The sequence below is a fragment of the Nomascus leucogenys genome, chromosome 13 (genome assembly GCF_006542625.1).
Source record: "Nomascus leucogenys isolate Asia chromosome 13, Asia_NLE_v1, whole genome shotgun sequence".
NCBI classification, from domain to species: domain Eukaryota; kingdom Metazoa; phylum Chordata; class Mammalia; order Primates; family Hylobatidae; genus Nomascus; species Nomascus leucogenys.
In genome coordinates, this window is record NC_044393.1 from 367,124 (window position 1) to 393,095 (window position 25,972).

The following is a 25,972-nucleotide window of genomic DNA, read 5'->3' on the forward strand; positions in this document are numbered from 1 at the left end:
TCCCAAGACGCTAGGTCTGACCTCACAGGTTGGCCATATCCCATTCTCCCCTCACAGCTGGCTCCACTTGTCCCAGCATTGAGGACCTAACCTTTGTCTTTAGGACTGTCCCCTGCCTGCCTCTCCCAAGGGCGTGGACTCACTAGGGCAGGTACCGTGTGTCGGTTCATGTACCACTCTTGTCATGGTCCTGAACGACACATCACACAAGCCGAAGTGGACTTTCCCCCAAAGGAATCCTTTATTGACAAATTACCCATTATTATAATAACTTTAAGGAAAAGATACATCAGTTAACAACCACACAACCTGCCTTCTCACCACACCCCACAGGCCGATTTTAACCCTGGACAAAGGGCACCGAGCGCTGGGGTTCCCTGGCCCCTGCATCTTTGTCGTGTGTGGAGTGCCATCCCCAAGGGTGTCTGAACTGTCCGGGGACACGGCTGTCAGAGGACACTTGTTCTACCGAACAGGACACCTTGAGTTGAGCAGCCCTTCCCCTCCCGGGAGTGGCAGAGCCAGGCACACCACAGGCAGGCCCTCAGTGTCCTGCCAAGAGCCACTAAGGCACAGAGCTCCCCCTGCAGACCACGCCATCTGACATGCTGGGCCCTGGTGTGCGAGAGAGGCTGCTGGGGAGTGACCATTTAGTAACAGGAAGAGATCTTTGTAGCTCCTGAGAAAAAGGCAACAGCAATCCTAACTGATGCCCACGCCCCACCCTCCACCTGACCTGTGGGGTGGTTTCATCCCAAGTGCAGCAAGCAGGAGGGTTGGAGTCACTGACGAATGTGAGCCAGGCCAGGCCCATGCAAAGGCAGCACTGAGAAGGGGGGCACAGCTCTTTTAAAGGGTGCTAAAGACAGGGTTTTCCTTCTCTTGGCCCCTCCCATTCCCAGAGGCTCAAGAGCCCTTTAGGGCAGGGCAGGGGAGCCAGTGGCAGCTGCCACGGTTGAGAAGAGAAGCAGGTTTTGTACACTGGGATGGAGTGTGCGTGAAATAAAACACCCCAACTGGAAGAGGCTGCCACGCAGGCCAGGTGTAAAATTCCACACAATGCTCACAACCATTAAGGAACCCTCATCTATATACATATAAAAATTAGAAAGAAATAAAGCATAAGGCAATGTAAGGCTTGTATTTCAGCTTGAGTCCAAAGAAATAATATTTTATGAGGCTAAAGCTGCTTTGCCTAATTTAAACTTTTTGAAAAGTCCACTGCATTTAAACAGAATGAATTTGCTTCCGTTCAAGCTAGATTAGGGTGACAATTAGGCAGCTGCTGAGGATCAGTTTCCCTTCTGGGGGTCTCAGAAAATGGACAGTTTTCTCGTTTGGCATTTTGAGATAAAAAATTGCGTTAACAGGTAGGACTTGCTGGGTGATTGCATTCCTTCTGTGAGTCAGGGAAGGAAGAGGAGGAAGAAGTCAGAAAATGCCGCTTACTTCATGGTTAGAACCCTTCAATCCTTCACCATTCTGATGGGCTAACATGATTCCCAAAGGGAGCCTGGGCTTTGGCTCAATATTCTTTCAAATCCTCCACCCTGTCCACTTCCTGCACCCCTAGGAAGGACAGCACAGTGATCTGTTTCATCTACAAACTTGAGCGTAAAACATCTGTGTACAAGCCTGTGTTCTTTAAATTCATGCGATCGCGGCAGCCACATCTCCATGTGGATGGGCAGGACTGTCCTCAAAGCCGGCTCTGCTCATCCGCCCTGGCTGGCTGCTCCGCTGAACAGAGCTGCGGCTGTGATGCTGAGGGTGTGTTGCATGTGCTCTGCAGCGGGTGAAGCAACCACAGGCTTAGAAAGGTGCAGGATCCGACAGGGGCTTGTCACCACTCCCTGCTGAGGAAGGGAGGTTGTCACTGCCGTTCTCTCTGTCACCCACAACCTTAGACTACAGGAGAGAAAAGATGAAGACAGAAAAACCTGAGACAGAGCACACAACACAAGGCAGATCCCAGGCCCATGCTCAATGCGCTACAGAAGCTTATGTAACACGAACACTGCTCAGCAGGCACAGGGAGCAAATCACGGACGGGCACCAGCCCGAACAGGTCTCCAGAGAACGATGCCAAATGAAGACAGTGAGTGCCAAAGAGCTGCACACTGTATCGTTCCATTTACGTGACATTCTTGAAATGACACAATTATACAAAGGGAGAGTGGACTAGGGGTTGCCGGGGGTAGGGCGGGAGGAAGGTCGGCATGGCCAAGAAGGTACCAGGAAGGGCAGTGGGGACCAGGAAGGGCACTGTGGAGGCGTTCCGTGTCCTGAGTCAGTGCCAATGTCCTGGTGGGGAGGCTGCACTACAGGATTTTCCAAGATGTCGTCGCAGGAGAGAACTGTGTAAAAGGCACAAGGAACCTCTCTGCATTACTTTCCACGACTGCATGTGAGTCTACAATGACTAAATGACTAATAATAAGCAAGTTGCTGTTAAGTGACAGGTCACACCTTACCAAGACAATCAAATAGTCTGGGTACAATTACCTTTATGGTCCCAACTCGGTCCTCAAAGGACTTGAAGGTTGCAGAGTTCCTTTAAAGAGAGAGGGAAGAGTGTTGGTGTCAAGAGGAAAGGGTTGTGCTGCTGTCCTAACTCAGAAGGGCCTCAGGGCTAGGGCCAGCCTCCAAAGGGTCCCTAACAACATCCCAAGATCTCATGGCAAAACTGTGAGACAGCCAGGTCATTCCGGAGACTCCCCAGGTCAGAAGTGAGGTCGGCCATGCCCAACAACCACAGGGACAGGTCCAGACATCACACAAGGCAACTGGAAACCCCTTGACTGTGCAGCTGGGGAGATGTCGGCCCCTCTGTCATACCCTACAGGGACACCCTGGGCTCCTGTACTGAGGTTACAAAATGTCTGTGCAGTTTGGGGGCTGTCGGCCCCTCTCTGCTGTACCCTACAGGGACACCCTGGGCTCTTGTACCGAGGTTCCTAAAAGTCTGGAGTTCTTCATGCACATCTCTCAGAGAAGTGAAGGGAAGACCAAGGACGCTTCTGGGACAGCAGAGTGATAAGGAGACAAGAGGAGAAAGCAGGCCAGCTCCATCCCACTCAGTCCCTCCCACACAACCAGATACCCCTCCCAGGCCCGGGGCCTCTAGAGGCCAGCATGTCTGCGACACCCAGCCGGAGTCCCCACAAGGAGAGTCAGGGCGGTGCTGATGGCGCAGGCACAGAATCCTGAGAGTCAGGGCGGTGCCTGAGAGGCACAGAATAAGGACCACAGCTCTGGGTGTTTCCGTGAAGACTGAGACTGTAAAGTGTCCTGAGTGACAGCCCACCAGGGCAAGTGCCAGGATCTGTGTGCGAGCCCCTCGAACCCCACCCCATCCACTGCAGGCAGCCAGGGTCAGGACTTGGAAAGGACACGGCCCACTTTGACACAAGGATCTCCTCTGGAGGCTGCAGGTGAAGAGCCTGACCCCCTACCAGCTCTTCCTCGTCAGCCTAGAGGGGGTCTTTACCAGCCCTTAGCCACCAGAGGTTGCCAAGGGAATGGCGTCCTTAATTAATGCAAGGATATGGGAAGGGCAAGGTGTAACCGGCAGGAGCCGCCCCAACCCCCAGCAGAGACTCCCGGCTCTGCAGCCGCAGCGAGCAGGCATACGTTACCTCATGGCCGGCATACTTATTGAGTGGCGGATGGAGTAGCTGCTGCTTGGAAGCATGGCAGAAGCAGAGAAGGAAGCAAGAGTTAACACCAAGATCCACACACAACCCCAACTTGGCGGGGATGGGCAGAGCTGGGATTCCCCCACTCCCAGCAATTGGAGCGAGCTGCCTGCCCCTCCACACAATGCCCCCGAAGGAAACTCGATCCCAGGGTCCTCCCTTCGCCTCACGGGGGGCACCCCAAGTTGCCCAGCGCATAGCACCGGGCAGGGGGAGAGCACTGCCATGGGAAGCTGTGAGGAGACCAGGCCTGGGCTTTTGAAAAGTATTTGGTACAAATAGCCTTCAGATGTCCTTACTTGACTTCGGCAAGTAAGGACCTTTTGGCAAAAGAGAAACCACCAAGTCAAGTAAAAACACAAGAAATCACAGATTGTTCTGGGCCTGGCTCTAGACCTCCCGGTTCCAGCCAGAAGGGCACGTGCTGGCGGTACCCCGGGTTGGCCTAGAGGAGCTTGCTCTGGTCCACAGGAGGGCCCTGTGGGAGGCACACCTACGGGCTCTCAGGTGATAAACAAGACAAAACTCCATCTGAAGGAAAACAAGGAAACAGGACAGATGTTGAACAGGAAGGTGGTGAGAGTCGGCACAGCCCTCCCACGTGAAAAGGCTCCTTTTGAGGCCCGGTGCGGTGGCTCACGCCTGTAATCCCAGCACTTTGGGAGGCCAAGGCGGGTGGATCACGAAGTTACGAGATTGAGACCATGCTGGCCAACATGGTGAAACCCCGTCTCTACTAAAAATACAGAAATTAGCTGGGCGTAGTGGCTCGTGCCTGTAATCCCAGCTACTCTGGAGCCTGAGGCAGGAGAACCGCTTGAACCAGGGAGTTGGAGGTTGCAGTGAACCGAGATCGCACCACTGTGCTCCAGCCTGGCGATAGAGCGAGACTCCACCTCAAAAAAAAAAAAAAAAAAAAAAAAAAAGGCTGGGCGTGGTGGCTCACACTTGTAATCCCAGCACTTTGGGAGGCCGAGGCAGGCAGATCATGAGGTTAGGAGATCGAGACCACAGTGAAACCCCGTCTCTACTAAAAATACAAAAAATTGCCGGGCGCGGTGGCTCACGCTTGTAATCCCAGCACTTTGGGAGGCCGAGGCGGGCGGATCACGAGGTCAGGAGATCGAGACCACGGTGAAACCCCACCTCTACTAAAAAATACAAAAAATTAGCCGGGCGTGGTGGCGGGTGCCTGTAGTCCCAGCTACTCGGAGAGGCTGAGGCAGGAGAATGGCGTGAACCCGGGAGGCGGAGCTTGCAGTGAGCCGAGATTGCGCCACTGCACTCCAGCCTGGGCCTGGGCGACAGAGCGAGACTCCGTCTCAAAAAAAAAAAAAAAAATATTAGCCGGGCGTGGTGGCGGGCGCCTGTAGTCCCAGCTACTTGAAGAGGGTGAGGCAGGAGAACGGCGTGAACCTGGGAGGCGAAGCTTGCAGTGAGCCAAGATCACGCCGCTGCCCTCCAGCCTGGGCGACAGAGCAAGACTCCATCTCAAAAAAAAAAAAAAAAAAAAAAAAAAAAAAAAAAAGGCTCCTTTTCAGGAGTAAACTCAGGCCTGGAGGCCAGGCCAGTTATTCACAGACCGGGCAGCAGGCGGCCTGTGAGCCTGGGGGGAGGAACGAGGAGGGGACACAGAAGGGCCGGGGGGTTCTGGGGGGCCTCTGCATCAATCCCATGCTGCTGCTTTGCTCCCCGAGATGCAGCAACTGCCTGGCTGGCACTGCTGTCCTGGAAGGGGTGACCCCACTTTCACCTGCCCTCTACCAGCACAGCCGCCCACGGGCCCTGCCAGAGTCCACCCTGCCCCAATTCAGAGAAAAGTCTTCCACAGGTGTGTCCAGGCTCAACCTTACCTAAAGGAGTGTGAAAATGGATGAGCCCTGGAAGGTGGCAGCAGGAGAAAAGAGGAAACGAAGTGTAAGCAAGGGAGGCCAGCACCCACTCACAGCCCTCCTCGGGGAGCCCCCGGGGAGGCCCCCTGCTCATGCTCAGTCAGGCCCAGCAGGGGAAGACCCTCCAGGACAGCTCCTCCAGTCCGCACACCAGGGAGAGCAGCCCTGTCTCCAGTCTCCTCAAGTCCTGAGTCAACAGGAGGCTCTCGCAAGCTCCTGCTCAGCAACTGCTCAGCCTCTGCTCAGCCTCACGGCTGTGCACAACAGGCCCCTGGGTCCACGCCCTGTCCACGCCTTATGCCCCAAGGCACACCTGTTTGGAGAAGTCACAGCACCTGGAGCACAACGGGCCCATCCAGCAGCGCGCAGGTATGAAACGTGCCACAGCACGACAGCTGGGCTTGGCCAGCTCCACGGAACGAGCGGCCCGTGTTCCCCAAAGCGCATCAGCTGAGGGGCACACGCACCGCAGGAGGATGTGGGACACCCTTGGCGCTGAGCAGTTCTGCTCTGAACTCCATCCATGCACACAGACGCCAGCCTGGAAACCTGTGTGTCCAAGGGCAGCTGCCGCCACTCACTGCAGCCAGGCCCACTCCGACACGGAGGGAGCTACTGAAGAACTGAGAAATGCTCAACTCGCCGAGGTCCTGAGAGGGCCGATGCCTCATCTGAGACCAGGGAGCCAGATGACCTGACCCTGGTATAAACACCCCACTCTGACCTGAATCCAGTTCCCTTCCTCCCATCCCCATCACCTGTGCCCCAGGGCACACCAAAGGCCTCACAGACCGGGGCTGCCCTGGGACAGGCCCATCATGGACACGGGCGTTGCATGTCTGGAGGGACTTCCGCCCAAGAGTCAGTAGGGGTCCGCTGGGGTTCATCCAGCCCTAAACCCATGATATAAACACCCCAGAACCCAATTTTCACTTTCAGGAAGCAGTGAGCTCTCAACCTCAGTCTCTAAGTCAAGAGGTGAATGGGCCCAGACCTCAGAAACCACCTGTGACTGCTTGGGGAGATGATGGGGATACACCAGGGGCTCCAGACGTCAGAGTTCCCACCACCATTGCAAACATAGAGGAGCAAGCAGGGCAAGACACACCAGCAAACAGGACCCTCCACGAGCACCGTGAACACGGCCAGCCAATCGGAGAGAGCTGGCTCCTCCCAGGTCAGCCTGAGGCCCCGCTCACCCAGCTGGCCCCACGTACCAGGGCACATGTGCAAACACGTGGCACAGTGTGGCTGGGCACACTGACAGCTGTGCCAGCGTCACTGTAACAGGAACTCTGCTCACTGCCAGCCATGCCCTGAGGCTACACGACACAGGGGACAGCTGCCAGCCCCAGGACTCAGCAGAGAGCAAAAGCCTTTCTCTCCATCAGAGAAGGAGGAGCAGATGGAGAACTACGACCGTGTCCCTGTGCTTCCAGAGAAAAACAGGCCAGGATCAAATGCCCGGATCAAAACCCCAGGACTGGCTTGTGCACGGCTATTCCAATCAGTGCCGAGGGCTCCGCATGCCCCTTCATTTCCACCACGATGCTCTGAACAAACTCAAAAGGGAGTATGGACACTAAGAGTGGGCAAACGCCTCCTGATGGCCAGCATAATTTAGGCACAACAGACACCTGTTACTTCCTGAAGCTGCTCTGTGGTGAGACCAGCATTTTCGGGAAGAAAACAGCCCTGCGAGGCTGGGCTCAGCTGAAGCTCAGGGGGTCCCTCCTGGGTCCAAAGCTCAGCAGTGGTGGGAAAGACCTGCATTTGTAGGGTGCCCCACAAGGACCTCCCAAATCACAGCTGCTGGGGAGTGTGGAGCCTTGGGCGTGTGAGGGTGCACAGAGGAAACACACATTGCATACTGATGACTGTGCAGCTTCTCCAGAGGTTTAAAACTTCGCAAAATAGAAGTTGCAGGGACGGGAAGGTAGATTACCTCAAAAAAACAAAAATAAAAGTGGGCACAGCTCCTGGGCAGTGGCCATCCCCTCTGCTTGGCAGGGTGGGTCCCTGGGTGTGTGTGGCCGTCTGTGTCCTGGCCTGTGGCTCAGTGGTCAGGTGAGAGAACACTGGCGCAGGACAACCCCCACCTGGCAACCACAGACGGGCAGGCAGGACACACCCGACCTAAGGCAGGCAGGACATACCTGACCTAAGGCAGGCAGGCAGGCAGGCAGGCAGGGAGCCAGCCCAGCAGGAGATGTATGTACCTCTGAATCTTGCAAGGGCCACAAGAGGGGAAGAGGGGAGGGCTGGGTGGGGTCAGCACTGTGCTCTATACACCGGTCCTCTAGGAATCCTGCACCCATCTTTGCCAGGATTGGGTCAGAGCTACAGGGAGGCGCTCCCTGAGATCCGAAAGCCAGAAGACCAGTTCTGAGAATGGGAAAGGGGTCAGGGCACGGTGGGCAGCAGCACCCAGAAGTTGGGGCCAGGATGCTGGTGATGGCAACAACCTATATCATCCACTCCTACAACCCCTGTGAAAGAAGGTGTGCCCGAGGCCCAGCTGGGGTGCCCAGCCAGGAGGTAGCCCAGCCAAGCATCATACCCAGGCTTCTGGCTCAATCCCCTCATCACCATGCTGTGGTCAGGGAGCCTAGCACAGGGAAGGAAGAGCAAACGTGCCAGCCACAAAGCGCCGGCCCCCTGCTCACTCCTTGGCCCCAGCCCTGCTTGCTGAGGGACCTCTGATGGCCAGGAGGCTTTCACCAGCCTCTGGGAGAGAAGGCTCATTCAGGGCCTCCTGGCGTCTGACTGCACTTTCTGAGACCTGGGAAACACCCTGAGGAAGTACCATGCCGAGCCCCTGTCCTGGAGATGGTGGAGGACTGCTGTCCCACGCTGACCTGACTCTGACCCCCAGGCTGGAGTCGCTGCCTCTCAGTGCAGGAGTCTTCAAGGTGCAGACTCCTCCCTCACTAACGCTGAGCACCACAAGTTACCCAACAGCAGTGGCAGCCAACCCTCCTTGAAGAACACAGAAATGGCAGAAAAGCAGCCAACGGGGATGGACGAACCTCCCAGGCAAGGGTCCGCACACAGACTGGTCGGGGCCATGATGGCCACATCCCTGAGCCAGTGCATCTGAGCCCTGATCTCCAAGCAGGCTTCCTGTAGCGCCTCCGACACCTCATCTCACTCCTGGCCAGGTCTCAGGGCAGCAGAGTCAGGGTTGGGTCTCACCTCATGTCTCCAAGCTTCCTGCTGATGGCAGAGCCCACTGTGGACAGGGCAGCTGAAGTCTTCTGTCCTGCCTGTGAAAGAGTTTCCTGAGTCTTCTTGTAGCTGGAAGACACACCAGTTAAATCAACCAGACAGCATGGGCGGGTCACCACCCACAGCCAAGCAAACAAAGCCCACCCGAGGAAAACTGAGGAAAGGAGCGAGGGCAAGGGGTGGACACTTGCCAGGTGTCTACAGAGGGGGTGCAGGCCCAGAGCCCCTCGGCCCCCAGAGGCCCCTGCAGCGAGGAGCAGCCTGTGCGTTGCTCACTCACTGAGCTCTCAGCGACCCTGCCGAGTCTCGGCCCCCTAGCCCTGCAATGACGCTGCTTTCTCATCTCACAATCCAATTTCACCCACTCGCCTGATACCTACTAAGCCCGCTTTCCTGTCTTCTCACAGCCCCTCTGACTACAGAGAACATGCCCCATTTGCCTGCTAGAGCAGATGGGCCCCCTGAGGTGCACACCTGGCAGGCAGTGCCAGAGCAGAAAGGCCTCTCAGTGCCCCGACCGGCCCATGCGTGCAAGGTTCCCTTTCCTCTTCCCAAATGAGACTGTGCTGAGGGGAGAAAATGCAAGCTCAACCACGTCTGTGGGGAACGAGTGTCACAGAGTGGCCATGCAGCCCGCAAGGTGCCCCTGCTCCAGACGGCGGGGCCCCGTGTGCCTTCAGAACATCGGACAGTTCCATTCCCAGGCCTCTTTTCACAGTGCAAGGGTCTGTCCTGGCCCCTAGTGAAGGCCCCGCTTCTATCCCCTCCAGCTCTACATCCCACCAAAGCAAAGCTTCAGGGCCTCGGCGTCCGCAGGACGGCAAAGGGCAGCAGGCAGGATGCTGTGGCTGCAGGGATTCTGTTGGGCCCACCATGACAGCCAACACCTGAAGTTGCTGGCCCTCATCCAGCTGCCACCATAAACACAAAACACAGCAGACTCCGACATAACAAAGCCCAAAATGCGAACCCACAGCCACCTCATCACAGCTCCTCCCTCAGTGAAGCCAGGGAACTTGAGGCTGAATGGAGACGGGCTCCCAGGACCATCTCAGCGTTACCAGTGCCAACCTGGAGAGCTGGCAAACCCAGTCAAGCCCTGAGTGGCATCTGGGGTGACTGACTCCAGAGAAGGTGCAGGCTCCTCCTGCTCCCACTGGCGACACCAGGTCCCAACGACGGGCCTTCGGGAGCCCTTACTCACAGGCCCTCCCACCACTCCCTGCAGGAGGCCCGTGTGAGCTGAGTGCTACTACTCTCCAGCCCCCAAACAGTTGATAGGAGCGTGTGACCCACCAAGTGTGCCCTGGCAGCACCTCCCGGCACAGCTCTCTCATGCCTGCCCCCAGCCCAAGGCCTACCAGAGGATGCACTTTCTTTCTTTTCTTTTTTTTTTTTTGAGACAAAGTCTCGCTCTGTCACTCAGGCTGGAGTGCAGTGGTGCAATCTCAGCTCACTACAACCTCTGCCTTCAGGTTCAAGAGATTCTCCTACCTCAGCATCCCAAGTAGCTGGGATTACAGGCACCCACCACCACGCCCTGCTAATTTTGTCTTTTTAGTACAGACAGGGTTTCACCATGTTGGCCAGGTTGGTCTTGAACTCCTGACCTCAGGGGATCCACCCGCCTCAGCCTCCCACAGTGCTGGGATGACAGGTGTGAGCCACCACGCCCAGCCCAGAGGATGCACTTTCCCATCCAGGCTCCGTGCAGCTGGAACCATGGCTGTTTTTAAATTTTTTTTTTTTTTTATTAATAAAACACCAGTTACAAGTAACTAATGACCTGCTACATTTAGTTTCAAAAATAAAAATTCTTTTTTTTTTTTTTTTTTTTTGAGACGGAGTCTTGCTCTGTAGCCCCGGCTGGAGTGCAGCAGCACCATCTTGGCTCACTGCAAGCTCCGCCTCCTGTGTTCACGCCATTCTCCTGCCTCAGCCTCCTGACTAGCTGGGACTACAGGCGCCCGCCACCACACCCGGCTAATTTTTTTGTATTTTTAGTACAGACGGAGTTTCACCATGTTAGCCAGGATGGTCTCGATCTCATGACCTCGTGATCCGCCCACCTCAGCCTCCCAAAGTGTTGGGATTACAGGTGTGAGCCACTGTGCCCAGCCGAAAAATACAAATTCTGAAGACATCTTTAACCTTGATTTTCCCTGAAATAACAAATGCATAAAACCATGTGAACATTCTGTGGTTCGCTGAAGCAAAGTCACCTGCAGCAGAGGATTCTAAAGTCCTCACAGCACCTACATTTGTGCCTAAAGAGTGGGGATGAGAAAGCTGCACCTGCATTTGTGCCTAAAGAGTAGGCATGGGGAAGCTACACGTGCATTTGTGCCCTGAGAGTGGGGATGGGGAAACCGAAGTTGGAGAGGAAACAACTGCCTGTGCCCGGCCTTCGGAATGAGATGCGGGTTCTGAGTGTGACCTGTGGGTGGGGAAGTGCCACCCACACAAGGAGGATCGGAATGAGATGCGGGTTCTGAGCGTGACCTGTGGGTGGGGAAGTGCCACCCACACAAGGAGGATTGGAATGAGATGAGGGTTCTGAGCGTGACCTGTGGGTGGGGAAGTGCCACCCACACAAGGATTGGAATGAGATGCGGGTTCTGAGCGTGACATGTGGGTGAGGAAGTGCCACCCACACAAGGAGGAGGGTCCTGAGGGTCCCTCAGGACCCACTGACCACTGACACGAGATGCCACTGTGGTCAGTCCCTGCCATGCCATAAACCACACTCAAGTCCCTGGGGGCCCCAACGCCCTCAGCATTGCTTGGGTGTGGAAATGAGGGGTCACAAGGGAACCTCCTCTAGAAACAGGAACCTCCAAACTGGGATGGCCCTGGAAACAATGGGCATCACCTGCAAAGCCTGAGGCCACCACCAGCACCTCCCTGGCCTTCTCTTCCTACAGCAGGTCCCTGCCCGACAGTTGTGGCTCTGACCTCTCCCTTCCCCTTCTCAGTCCCATCCCGGGCCTCCGAGGTGGCGGCAGCAGCTGTGAGGCCCCCTTCCAAGGCTCACAGCGCTGCAGGCCTGTTCTGAGAGCCTCAAACACACAGGCATACACATTCCTGAGTGGACCAGAAGGCTGGGTTGCTATTACTCCATGGTAGATGGGGAAGCTGAGCCGGGGAGGAAGGGGCAGGGGTCAGAGCCAGCATCAGCACCCAATAACTAGCTTCAGCTCTCCTTGAGAGCACCGGGCCGGGCAACCCCAGCCAGCACCCATTTGGGAGTTCCTAAGACCTTCTAGGAAGAGAGCCTTGGACAGACAGCAGTTTCGTCCCACTGCCAGTGAGCTGTCCCCTTGGCAGCACAGGGCATCTGGGGGACATCCTTGCACTCCCCCTCTCCTGAGTCTGTCTCTGGGGGCTGCCCCCACTCCCACTCAGGGTGGACAAATGATCCAGGCCTGGCCAGAGCACACCACCTCCAAGGCCACAGCCATTAGTCCAGGGAGACCCATATGGGGCCACACTGTTGGGCTGCAGCAGTGGGGGCAGGGACTTCTCTGCCAGGTGAGTGCTCCCACCTCCCTGTTTGGTTGATGCTACCTTGAGTCGTGCTTTCTGTCACCTGCAACCAAAAACAACTCCAAGTGAACCGGCTCATAACTGCAGGATCTATATAATGCCCCTCTCAGCACTGAGGTTTTTAGTTACCTCTGCCTATAAACAGAATGCAACAGGCAATCATTTCACCACTCGCAGAACACAGCTGCTCTCGCGTTCAGACATGACCCACTGAGAATGTGGCCGCATCGCAGCCTCATGGGGCCAGGCACCGGCGCTATCCTCCACCCACCGGCCACGTTCTCCTTCCCATCCATCCTCCAGGGCGCCAATGGCAGAAAAGATCTACAACAAACGTGTGGGTCAGGATGCAGGGAGCTTTTACTGCCTTCCTCTGCAAGAACTCTAGGCAGTGGAGGCACACCTACAGCCCATCTCCTGAAGCTGACTAGGAGAGGCACCAGCCAGGAAGAGCACACGCCATGGCCAGATCCTCAGGCCCCACCTCCCGAGCCGCATCCCTTCCGCCTGAACCGCCCCACCAGAAGCCATCGCCCTCGGCCTGGGCCATCCCACCAGAAGCCATGGCCCTCGGCCTGGGCCGTCCCACCAGAAACCATCGCCCTCGGCCTGGGCCGTCCCACCAGAAACCATCGCCCTCGGCCTGGGCCGAAACATTTCCACTCTGGAGCCGTCAGTTTGACAGCTCTCCCCACAGAACTCAGGGGAATGGCCTCTGCCAGGTGATGCACTGGCCATATGCTTCCATGCTGAGCCACAGGTTTCTCCAGAGGGGTCGGGATGTTGAGTGTTGTAATAAGCTCTCTGAAACACTATTTGTTTGAAATAGGATCCCGGCAGCTTTATGTCAGTTGGTTTTACAAAACAGCACTGAAGTCTCCTAAGACTATTTTCAGATTGAGTCTGCACTGTGCGTTTGCCTGATGCCCCAACTGCAAGGATGACCGTCACTGTCCCAACCTAGGAAACATCTGCTGCCCAGCAAAGTCACTGTTCAACGCAGCCCAAAAGACACCGCCCACCAGGGTCCCTAGAACACCCAGGTCAGGCTGGGCGCAGTGGCTCATGCCTGTAATCCCAGCACTTTGGGAGGCCGAGGCGGGCGGATCACGACGTCAGGAGATCGAGACCATCCTGGCTAACACTGTGAAACCCCGTCTCTACTAAAAATACAAAAAATTAGCCGGGCATGGTGGCGGGCGCCTGTAGTCCCCAGCTACTGGGGAGGCTGAGGCAGGAGAATGGCATGAACCCAGGAGGTGGAGCTTGCAGTGAGCCGAGATGGCGCCACTGCACTCCAGCCTGGGCAACAGAGTGAGACATCGTCTCAAAAAAAAAAAAAAAAACCAAAAAAAAAAACACCCAGGTCAACATGCCATGAACCGACCGGGTCCCCAGAGCACCCAGATGTACAGCTGACTGCTGTAGCCATGCCCACAAACCGCCAGGGTCCCTGGAATACCCAGGGCAACATGCTGGGAACCACCCGGGGTTCCTGACACCAGCCTCCCACTGTGACACCAGACGCAAAGGCTCCACGTGCACAGAGTGCCAGCCTGGTCCCCCAGGACCTTCAAGACAAGCTCGGCAGCAACCACTTCCTTTCAGCCCAACATGGGAGGGACTTTCTGCCCATGTTCTGTGGCAACCATTACAGCGCTTCCTTCTAAATAACAGATGAACAAATCCCACAGAGACTATTTAAAAATATTCCCCTCCTCAGTTTAAAGACGTTATAATCAGATCAGAGCACAAGTAAATGAAGTGCTATTATCTAGTTTAAGGATCTCCAAATATTAGGAGTCACTTTGAAATATACCACTGACACACACATATGAAACTATCCACACTTGATCCACACTGGCTGATGCTCCGACAATGCGGTGCCTCCCAGACCGTGAGGATTTCAAATTTCCACCAGCATATCCTATACCACGCCCTCCACTCAAGAACTACCCCTAAAGGGGGAAAGCAATTCTGAGAACCCAACAGCTGGAGCTAAGCAGGGAAAAGGGTTAGGGTTAGAACAAACAAAAATTTGCCACCAACAAAACCAGGCCAAGTGGTGTCGTCCAGCTTGTGCACTGCTGGAAGCCAAGGAGCTCTATTAGTTAAAGATACAGCCAGGACCAGTGCAGGCCTCTTACGTAAGGGACGCATATCAGGCAGAGGGGAGTTTTAAGTGTGGTCAGGTGGCTGAGTGAGTTTCTCTCAGCTACTATTCCCTGTTCCACAAAAGTTTAAAGGATAGTTTACCTGAGAGAAGAAAAGTTATAGTAAGAAAAAACAGCCAGCAAATACCAAAACAAGCTTTGTGCCAAGTGTGCACAGCCCCCTTCCCCGACTGAGTGTCAGGAGGCGGAGAGGAGGAAGGAGGAGGTGCTGATGATACAGGCACTCACAGGTCTGACTGGGTCACTTTCTCATTCCACTCTCCAAGTTTCTCAGAAGTTTTCACATAGCTAAAAACAGAAAGTCTATAGTGAATTATTTAGAAGAACAATTTTAACTCAGGCATCAAACTGCAGGTGAAGTTCCAGGGAAGACAGAGAAGGACCAGCTGGCAGGAACATCAACTCCACAGACGGCTCAAAAATGGGGTCCACTGCCTCGACCAGGCCCTGTGCAGGCCCCAGGCCGCCAGGTGAGCTGTGGGTATGGCGGAACTGACGTTCCCTTTTCTGTCACCTGGCAGTAGCCCCTGGTCTCTCCCTAGGAGATTCTTGGGGAACAGCACTGCTGTGGGGGACTGGAAGGGCACAGCCCACAGCCCCAAAACACCCTTGGGATTCAAAACTTATGACGTCCTAGGACAAAAACATGGGCCTCTCATATGTGAGATTTATGAAATGTGACTTGTTCTGTCTTTCTGTAGGAACATGGCATCTGGGAAACATTCCACACCCGCCTCCACCTTGAAGGGTATGTTTCAGAGAAGCCACGTGGACAGGGTCAAGTAAGAAGGCAGCACTCCCCAAATTCAGAGCTGAGCGACATCTGGGACAGGTGTCCCAGGGTTTCAGGACCATGTCGTCACATAGGACCACATCGTCATCGGGGAGGGTCAGAGTCCCTAGGGTTGTGGGACCATATGGTCCTATATATATATATATATATATATATTTTTTTTTTTTTTTTTTTTTGAGACAGAGTCTTGCTCTGTCACCCAGGCTGGAGGGCAGTGGCATAATTTTGGCTTGCTGTAACCTCCGCCTCCCGGGTTCAAGAGATTCTCCTGGCTCACCCTCCCCAGTAGCCGAGATCACAGGTGCGCACCACCACACCCAGCTAAATTTTTGCATTTTTTAGTAGACACAGGGTTTCTCCATGTTGGTGAGGCTGGTCTTGAACACCTAACCTCAAGTGATACAAAAGCCTCAGCCTCCCAAACTGCTGGGATTATAGGCATGAGCCACCATGCCCGGCCCATATGGCCATATCTGGGTCAGAGGCTGTGACCATGCCACACCCACAATAAGGACCACAGAAAAACCATTCTTGCTAAGGACCTGATCAGTGCTCTCTCAAGTCTGGACCCTGAAAGACAGTCTTCCTATCATTTTCCACTGGGACAACTAGCCAGTGTGTCTGCCTTTCTAAAACACATATATAAGCCGGGTGTGGTGGCCACACGTGTAATCCCAAGCATTTTAGGAAGCCAAAACAAGAGGATCTCTTGAGCCCAGAAATTTGAGACCAGCCTAGGTAACAAAGCAAGACCCTGTCTCTATAAAACGTGAAAAAATCAGCCAGGCATGGTGGCGCATGCCTGTCGTCCCAGCTACGAGGGGGGTTGAGTTGGGAGGATTGCTTGAACCCAGGAGGTTGAGGTTGCAGCGAATCATGATTGCGCCACTGCACTCCAGCCTGGGTGACAGAGCGAGACCATCTCAAAAAATAATAATAATAAAAAAAAAAAAGGTCAGCGCGGTGGCTCATGCCTTTATTCCCAGCACTCTGGGAGGCCGAGGTGGGTGGATCACAAGGTCAGGAGTTCAAGACCAGCCTGGCCAAGATGGTGAAACCCCATCTCTACTAAAAATACAAAAAAAAAAGAAAAAAAATCAGCCGGGCGCAGTGGGAGGCGCCTGTAATCCCAGCTACCTGGGAGGCTGAGGCAGGAGAATCGCTTGAACCCGGGGGTCAGAGGATGCAGTGAGCCGAGATCACACCACTACACTCCAGCCTGGGCAATAGAGTGAGACTCTGTCTCAAGAAAAATAAAAAATAAAAAATAAGTAAAGTACACAAAAACCTAAAAATAATAAAACACATGTAGACACCAAGCTTTTCGAACAAATAAGGCACAGTCCCTGGGCCAAGGGCTCAGAGCCTCTCTCTGGCTCCTTCCAAACAGGCCACTCAACTCCATGGCTGCAACTCGTCCCTGGGCATGATGACGCCCCCGCATGCCAGGGGCACGTGTGGTGCACGTTCTCTTCAGCCCCCAGGGGTGCGCCCGGGGCAGGTACCTACGCGTTAGAGACCTGCACATCATGCCAGCTCCTGGACAGGTTCTGTTTCAGCCCCCCCAGGGTGGAGAGGCCCAGCCTCCTCTTGAGCTCTCCACAGTGCCTCTCCTTGGCCGCCAGGACCTGGCGCAGAGTGACAATTTCCTCTTCCACCTGCAAAGCATGCAGTTGACATGATGAGCCATCACTACTGCAGGAAGTGACTAACATCCTCATGCACAGTGCCATGAGTTACACAAGAACTTTCCGCTTACCGAAGCATTAACTCGTCCTAGGAATAACAGCATCTACAGCAGACATCTGGTTTTTGGGTTTTGGTTTTTTTTTTTTTTTGAGATGGAGTTTCGCTCTTGTCACCCAGGCTGGAGTGCAATGGCATGACCTCGGATCACCGCAACCTCTGCCTTCCAGGTTCAAGTGATCCTCCCGCCTCAGCCTCCCAAGTAGCTGGGATTACAGGCGTGCGCCACCACGCCCGGCTAATTTTGTATTTTTAGTACAGATGGGATGTCACCATGTTGGTCAGGCTGGTCTCGAACTCCCAACCTCAGGTGATCCTCCCACCTCAGCCTCCCAAAGTGCTGGGATTACAGGCGTGAGCCACCACGCCTGGCCAGCAGACATCTGTTTTTATCTGGTACTAGGAACTTGACTCCAGAGAACTGTCCCATGCCCCACAGCTAAACGGTTCTGGGAGAGCTCCCAATCACTATGTCCGTTTGTGGTCATGAGGAATGGCCCAGGGTGACCACGCCAGGCTTGTCCGAGCTCTTTACTGGGACTGGGCATGGTATTAAAAAGGTGAAGACCAGTCGGGCGCAGTGGCTCATGCCTGTAATCCCAGCACTCTGGGAGGCCGAGGTGGGCGGATCACGAGGTCAGGAGATCGAGACCATCCTGGCTAACACAATTAACACAATGAAACCCTGTCTCTACTAAAAAATACAAAAAATTAGCCAGACATGGTGGCGGGTGCCTGTAGCCCTAGCTACTCGGGAGGCTGAGGCAGAAGAATGGTGTGAATTCAGGAAGCGGAGCTTGCAGTGAGCCAAGATTGTGCCATTGCACTCCAGCCTGGGCAACAAGGCGAGACTCCATCTCAAAAAAAAAAAAAACAAAAAAAAAAAACGGTGAAGACCCTGGCCAGGCACAGTGGCTCACGCCTGTAATCCCAGCATTTTGTGAGGCCAAGGCAGGCGGATTATCTGAGGTCAGGAGTTTGAGACCAGCCTGGCCAACATGACAAAACCCTGTCTCTACTAAAAATACAAAAATTAGCCAGGTATGGTGGTGCACACCTGTAATCCCAGCTACTCGGGAGGCTGAGGCAGGAAAATTGTTTGAACCCAGGAGACAGAGGTTGCAGTGAGCCAAGATCATGCCACTGCACTCCTGCCTAGGTGACAGACCGAGACTGTCTCAAAAACAAACAAACAAACAAAAAACAGTGAGGATCCTTTTCCCTCAGGGCTCTCGGTCTGGGCTTGGACAATAGAATCTGGAACTGTTGGCAGCCGGTCACCGTCTGCACTCATAGAATTCCACATGCAGGGAGGAGGAGGCAGATGGACAGTGACACAGGTGACAGAAAAAGTGCCCTTAAGAAAACACTTGTGTTCCTGAGGTCAATTCCAAACCTTGGCAAGAGTCAGTTACACAAACCAAAAGGTAAATTATCTTTTGTGCTTAAGGTAGTTAGAACTGAGCAACAGAAAAATTCCTGATAATGAAGACTTGAACTTTCTCAGGTCTTAAAAAAAATAATAAATAAATAAAAGAACATGACCTCTGAAAGGGGCATCATTCAAAGCTTTACCACTTAGAATGAGTTCTCAGTATCTTCAGCTCATATATGACTAGCTTCTCTTTAAAAATCCTCTTTCTTGGCCAGGCACGATGGCTCACGCCTGTAATCTCAGCACTTTGGGAGGCCGAGGTGGGCAGATCACCTGAGGTCAGGAGTTTGAGACCAGCCTGACCAATATGATGAAACGCCGTCTCTACCAAAAATAGAAAAATTAGCCAGGCGTGGTGGCATGCGCCTGTAACCCCAGGTACTCGGGAGGCTGAGACAGGAGAATCACTTGAACCTGGGAGGCAGAGGCTGCAGTGAGCCAAGATCACACCATTCCACTCCAGCGTGGGCAACAAGAGCAAAACGTCTCAAAAAAAAACACCTTCTTGCATGTAATCCCAGCACTATGGGGGGAGGCTGAGGCAGGCAGATTACCTGAGGTCTGGAGTTCGAGACCAATCTGGCCAACATGGCGAAACTCTGTCTCTACTAAAAATACAAAAATTAGCCAGGCATGGTGCTGTACGCCTGTAATCCCAGCTACTCAGGAGGCTGAGGCAAGAGAATCACTTCAATTCAGGAGGAAGTGGAGGCTGCAGTGAGCCGAGATCATGTCACTGCACTCCAGCGTGGGCGACACAGTGAGACTCTGTCCTTAAAAAAAAAAAAAAAAAAAATTCTTTTTCTTGGCTGGGCACAGTGGCTTGCATATGTAATCCCAGCACTTTGGGAGGCTGAGCCGGGCGGAACTCTTGAGACTGGGAGTTCGGGACCAGCCTGGCCAACATGGTGAAACTCTTGTCTCTACTAAAAATAAAAAAAATTAGCCAGGTATGGTGGCAGGCATCTGTAATCCCACCTACTTGGGAGGCTGAGGCATGAGAATCACTTGAACCAGGGAGGCAGAGGCTCCAGTGAGCTGAGATCATGCCCCTGCACTCCAGCCTGGGCGAAAGAGCAAGACTGTCTCAAGACAAAAAAAAAAAGCAATACAGAACTTCACCTTGTAGGGGCCAGGCGCAGTGTAGGGGCCGGGCGCAGTGGCTCACACCTGGAATCCCAGCACTCTGGGAGGCCAAGGTGGGTGGATCACGAGATCAGGAGTTTGAGACCAGCCTGGCCAACATGGTGAAACTCTGTCTCTACTAAAAATACAAAAATTAGATGGTCATGGAGGCACGCGCCTGTAATCCCAGATATTCTGGAGGCTGAGGCAGGAGAATCGCTTGAACCCGGGAGGCAGAGATTGCAGTGAGCCGAGATCACACCATTGCACTCCAGCCTGGGTGACAGGGCGAGACTCTCTCCAAAAAAAAAAAAAAAAAACCATCTTGACTAAAAATACAAAAAAATTAGCCGGGCGTGGTGGTGAACGCCTGTAGTCCCAGCTACTCAGGAGGCTGAGGCAGGGGAACGGCGTGAACCTGGGTGTTGGGAGGTTGCAGTGAGCCGAGATTGCGCCACTGCACTCCAGCCTGGGCAACAAAGAGACTCCGACTCAAAAAAAAACAAACAAACAAAAAAAAAGAACTTCACCTTATTGTAATTCAACTCTGAAAAAAACCTTGTGGATTTAGTTTCTAAACTCACATGTTCTGAATTTAAATGGAAAGCAAAGTGTCCTTGGACTTCCTGCTACTCTCCTTTAATCTTCTAGGCTAGAAATAGCTGTGTGATGTCCTCAGGATCTGAAACCTGGTCCTCAGTCTCGGCGGCACAACCAACCTTACTCAGGCCTGGACCCAGATTCTGGAATTAAACTACATCACAGGGTGAAAAGAAAACTCTCGGCAGTTGGTTTGACTAAAAATTATGGTTGGAGGCTTTTGTTCTTAATTCCCACATTACTCTTAAGGGACTCTCACGTAAAGATCACATAAATACTTTTTAGAAAGAAGTTTTTGTTTTGTTTTTGAGACAGGGTCTCGCCCAGTCACCCAGGCTGCTGTGCAGGATGCAATCACAGCTCACTGAAGCCTTGACCTCCTGACCTCAAGCAATCCTCTCACCTCAGCCTCCTGAGTAGCTGAGACTACAGGCACATGCCACCACACCTGGCTAATTTTTTGGGGTAGAGACAAGGTCTCACTGTGTTGCCCAGGCTGCTCTCAAACTCCTGGGCTCAAGTGATCTTCCCACCTTACCACCCTGTCCTCCCAAAACACTGGAATTACAGGCATGAGCCACTGCATCCAGCCAAAATAAGTATTTTTAAAAGAAAACTTAAGATCCAGGACAGAGAGATTCATGGGGTCTTAAAAATGATTATCAAGTGTTAATTCCAACAGAGACACTCCCAGTAGATGGCTGCTCAGAGGCAATTCATGTGTGAACACTCCTCAGGGAGCACTTATGAAGGGCCAGACACAGAGGTATGGGAAGGGAGTCACACCCTGTCTCCACTGCCAGGTGGCTCTGAGTCCAGTGCATGGAGCTGGGCACATACAAAGAGAACCCCGTTATCAGTGGGAACACAGAGCAGGGTAGGTGACCACCCAGGACAATTCCTCCCAAGCATGGCCAGTACCCTGGCCTCTCACTAATCCAAGAGGGCCTTAACTCCAATTCACCCAGGACAGACAGCCAAGCCACAGCACCTTGGTAAGCTCAGCCCTGAGCTCCTCCTCCTCAGCCTCTGTCAGACCCTCAACAGCAGGAGTCCGGGCAGCCACACCTGTGTCGACAGGAACATCCGTCATGGAGTCGGACAGCAGACCTTTGTTAGGAGAATTCAGGTTGATATCTGCCAGAGACAAAATGAGGCCACAAAGTGTCAAATAAGTTACTTACTTCCAAGTAAATACGGTAGAGGTCTCTAGCAGGACAAAAGCAAAGGTGGGAGTGGGTGAGACCCTGGAGACTAACACCTCTTCTCTGAAAGGTCTGTGAGGACAGCATGGGCAGTAGACGAGGGCAGCCACACCTCAGGCCACCTGAGATGAAAAGCCAATGCCACTTGTGCTGCTTCAGGGCACGAGAAATGCCGGCCCAAGGCAGCCAAACCCGAATTCTGGCTTCTCAGTGAGAATACTATCTTCGGAGGCAGGAAACCCTTGCTACGAAGAAAGCAGCTCAGTGTAACAGATCTTCCACTTTTTTTTTCTTTTTTTTGTGATGGAGCTCACTCTGTCACCCAGGCTGGAGTGCAATGGTGCGATCTCAGCTCACTGCAACCTCCATCTCCCGGGTTCAAGTGATTCTCCTGCCTCAGCTTCTGAGTAGCTAGGATTACAGGCGCACACCACCACGCCGGCTACTTTTTGTATTTTCAGTAGAGACGGGGTTTCGTCATGTTGGCCAGGCTGGTCTCCAACTGCCGACCTCGGGTGACCCGCCCGCCTTGGCCTCCCAAAGTGTTGGGATTACAGGTGTAAGCCACCATACCCTGACACATTTCCACTTTTTTTAAAAAAAGGAACTTAATATGGTTAATATACACAATAAGCATCAGTTTCCTCTCAACACATCTGACAGGGCACATGCTAAAATTTCATACTAGGAGCACATGCTGCTCATTCAGCTCCTTCAGGGAGTCAGCAAAACAAAATTCCCTTTACTTACCTCCTGATTCTCATCCCACATCCAGAAGGCCGCCAGCAGGCGGAGTGGTGCAGAGCGGCGTGCTGCCGCCACACACCTCAACTACACCCAGATCACATTCAAATTCCTGCAGCCACTGTTTTTTTGTTTTGTTTTTTGAGACGGAGTCTCGCTTTGTCACCCAGGCTGGAGTACAGTGGCGCAATCTCGACTCACTGCAAGCTCCGCCTCCCGGGTTCACGCCATTCTCCTGCCTCAGCCTCTCCGAATAGCTGGGACTACAGGCGCCGGCCACCACGCCCGGCTAATTTTTTGTATTTTTAGTAGAGACGGAGTTTCACCGTGTTAGCCAGGATGGTCTCGATATCCTGACCTCGTGATCCGCCCGCCTCTGCCTCCCAAAGTGCTGGGATTACAGGCGTGAGCCACCGCGCCCGGCCAGATGCAGCCACTGTTTTTTCTTCATGTCAAATGCATCTTCCTGACTACACTAAAAGTCTACAAGATTTCACATTAAGGAAAAATAGTCTATTTCGATTCTCTCCAAATCCAAGCACATGACTATTATAACACTTTCCCTGTTGACCAGAACATTCTGAAAAGAAACAGGCTTACTGCTGGCCTCAGCTAAGGCTGAGGCAGGAGAATGGCGTGAACCCGGGAGGCGGAGCTTGCAGTGAGCCGAGATTGTGCCACTGCACTCCAGTCTGGGCGACAGAGCGAGACTCCGTCTCAAAAAAAAAAAGAAAAGAAAAGAAAAGCTGACCGGGCGGGGTGCCTCATACCTATAATCCCAGCACTTTGGGAGGCTGAGGCGGGCGGATCACCTGAGATCAGGAGTTCAAGACCAGCCCTGGCCAATATGGTGAAACCCCATCTCTACTCTTTTTTTTTTTTTTTGAGACTGTCTCAAAAAAAAAAAAAAAAAGGAAAGAAAAAGAAAAGAAAAGAAAAACTAAGCCTTTTAAATTAAAAGACAACACAAAGAAACCAGATTGAATGCACTTAACAAAGACACTCGGCCGGGCGCGATGGCTCACGCTTGTAATCCCAGCACTTTGGGAGGCCGAGGCGGGCGGATCACGAGGTCAGGAGATCAAGACCATGGTGAAACCCTGTCTCTACTAAAAATACAAAAAAAAATTAGCCAGGCGTGGTGGCAGGCGCCTGTAGTCCCAGCTACTCGGAGAGGCTGAGGCAGGAGAATGGCGTGAACCCGGGAGGCGGAGCTTGCAGTGAGCAGAGATTGCGCCACTGCACTCCAGCCTGGGCGAAAGAGCAAGACTCCGTCTCAAAAAAAAAAAAAAAAAAAAAAACAAAGACACTCTTCTTAAAAGCTGGCTGCATCTCACTCCCTTCAAATGTCCCACAGGACTGGAGCCGTGCACTTCCTTGGCACTCGACAAATGCTTACTAAACGAAGCGTATCCACTTTTTTATCCACTGATTCTCATTTTTTTTTTTTTTTTAGACGAGTCTTACTCTGCCGCCCAGGCTGGAGTACAGTGGCACGATCTCCACTCACTGCAACCTCCACCTCCTGGGTTCAAACGATTCTCCTGCCTCAGCCTCCCAAGTAGCTGGGACTACCGGAGCGCACCACCATGTCCGACTAATTTTTTTATTTTTAGTAGAGACGGGGTTTTGGCATGTTGGTCAGGCTGGTCTCAAACTCCTGACCTTAAGTGATCCACCGGCCTCGGCCTCGGCCTCCCAACGTGTTAGAATTATAGGTGTAGGCCACTGAGCCCAGCCTTTCTCTTCTATTTAAAAAAAGACAAATGAGGCTGGGCACAATGGCTCACACCTGTAACCCCAGCACTTTTGGAGGCCGAGGCGGGCAGATCGCCTGAGGTCAGAAGTTCGAGACCAGCCTGACCAACATGGAGACACCCCATCTCTACTAAAAATACAAAATTAGCCGGGCATGGTGGCGCACGCCTGTAATCCCAGCTACTCGGGAGGCTGAGGCAGGAGAATCGCTTGAACCCAGAAGGCAGAAGTTGTGGTAAGCCAAGATCGCGCCATTGCACTGCAGCGTGGGCAACAAGAGCAAAACTCCGTCCCAAAAAAAAAAAAAAAAAGTAGAAAGACCAATTAACCTGGCATGGTGTGCCTGTAGTCTTATAGTCCCAGCTACCTGGGAGGTTGAGGCAGGAAGATCGCTTGAGCCCAGGAGTTGAAGACTGCAGTGAGCTATGATTGCACCACTGTACTCCAACCTGGGAAACAGAGAGAGACGCTGCCCCTAAAAAAAAAAAAAAAATTAAAAAAAAAAAAAAGGCCAGGCGCGGTGGCTCACGCCTGTAATCCCAGCACTTTGGGAGGCCGAGGTAAGCAGATCACGAGGTCAGGAGATCAAGACCATCCTGGCTAACAGTGAAACCCCGTTTCTACTAAAGATACAAAAAATTAACCGGGCATGATGGTGGGCGCCTGTAGTCCCAGCTAGTCGGGAGGCTGAGGCAGGAGAATGGCGTGAACCCGGGAGGCGGAGCTTGCAGTGAGCCAAGATCTAGCCACTGCGCTCCAGCCTGGGCGACAGACTCCATCTCAAAAAAACAAAAACAAACAAAAAACACCCTCCAGAATAATGCAGCACCCAGAAATTATAAAGCTTAATAAGTGGCCAGGCACAGTGGCTCACACCTGTAATCTCAGCACTTTGAGAGGCTGAGGCAGGCGGATCACAAGGTCAAGAGATCGAGACCATCCTGGGCAACATGGTGAAACCCCGTCTCTACTAAAAATACAAAAATTAGCTGGGCGTGGTGGCGCGTGCCTGTAGTCCCAGCTACTCAGGAGGCTGAGGCAGAAGAATCGCTTGAACCCGGGAGGTCGAGGTTGCAATGAGCTGAGATCGCGCCAGTGCACTGCAGCCTAGCGTCAGAGCAAGACTCCGTCTCAAAAAAAAGAAAGAAAGAAATTTAGCATCCCTCTCTAGAGCCCCAAAATGGAAGGCAGACTTGTATCATCTTCTCAAGACTTTAATCTCCTGGGCTCGCTCCACGCCCCTCAGTGGCCATCTCATACTCCTCTGGGGCGACCGTTCTGGAAACAGGCCTGGTATGCTGGGTGTGCCCCTGACTCACTCCACCCCTCTCCATGAGGCAACCACTCAGCAGGCTGAGCTCCGAGCAGAGTTGCTGCCCAAGGGGAGCTCTGCTGAACGCGAAGACCCCTTCTCTGCTCGGGAGCCGCCCTCAACACCTCGGACTGGTTCCAGGGCCAGAGAGCGTGAACCCGACGGCCCAGCGCAAGGACCGGGGGGTGGCAGAGCAAGCAAGAGCAGGGTGCGGGGTGGGCGGCATAAGCGAGACCTGCTTGGAGCAAGAGAACCCAAACTACGGGAGCAACGGCGGGCGCCAGGGAACCACACCTCGAAGCGGTCCCAGAGGAGACCGGGAGGGCGGCTGGAGAGAGCCCAGGAAGCGGTCTGGGCCGCGGGCAAAAGACACACCAAGACCATCATAAGCTTCGAGGTCAGTGGGCTGGGAGCTGAAGAGGGGCCGCGGGGTGGGTGAACAGAGACCGAGAGGACAGAGAGTCGCAGACGCGACCCCGGGAGACCGAGAACACCGGGCAGCCTGGGCCCATCTGCAGCGGCGGCGCCCGGCCCAGCAGGTACCTTGGCCGGCGGAGTCCATGCTCAGGCGGCGTCCGGGCCGCTGTCGCGGGCGCTATGAGAGCCGAGCGGGCGGCGCCGGGTGTAGCTCGCCGCGTACACACCAGACAGCGGAACTGCCTCGGCTCCGCGGCGTTACGTAATCCGCGATGCGACGGCTACTTCCGCCCGGGCAC

The 25,972-nt window shown here is 53.7% G+C and overlaps 1 protein-coding gene across 7 annotated transcripts; it reads right to left on the bottom strand.

The window, feature by feature from the left end:
* Window positions 1-219: 219 nt before the first annotated feature.
* On the bottom strand, window positions 220-25,972 carry TPD52L2 (TPD52 like 2). 7 transcript variants are annotated; one of them, XM_003280164.4, is made up of 9 exons: window positions 25,800-25,956; window positions 21,229-21,374; window positions 16,841-16,989; window positions 14,767-14,826; window positions 8,786-8,887; window positions 5,552-5,578; window positions 3,639-3,680; window positions 2,506-2,554; window positions 220-1,908 (listed from the first exon to the last, which is right to left on the bottom strand). In XM_003280164.4, exons 1-9 carry the CDS (start codon window positions 25,816-25,818, stop codon window positions 1,813-1,815), a joined length of 690 nt encoding a protein of 229 aa, XP_003280212.1. In that variant the 5' UTR covers window positions 25,819-25,956; the 3' UTR covers window positions 220-1,812. The 7 variants fall into 7 exon arrangements, with proteins under 7 accessions (XP_003280212.1, XP_004090087.1, XP_003280213.1 ...); XM_004090039.3 differs by lacking the exon at window positions 14,767-14,826 and having other exon boundaries at window positions 25,800-25,972; XM_003280165.4 differs by lacking the exon at window positions 5,552-5,578.

Coding starts and splice junctions, on each gene's coding strand:
- TPD52L2 (XM_003280164.4), bottom strand. Junction 14,827..16,840: donor GATGTGCAGGTCTCTAACGC/GTAGGTACCTGC, acceptor TTCTGTTTTTAG/CTATGTGAAAACTTCTGAGA. Junction 1,909..2,505: donor ACCGAGTTGGGACCATAAAG/GTAATTGTACCC, acceptor TCTCTCCTGTAG/TCTAAGGTTGTGGGTGACAG.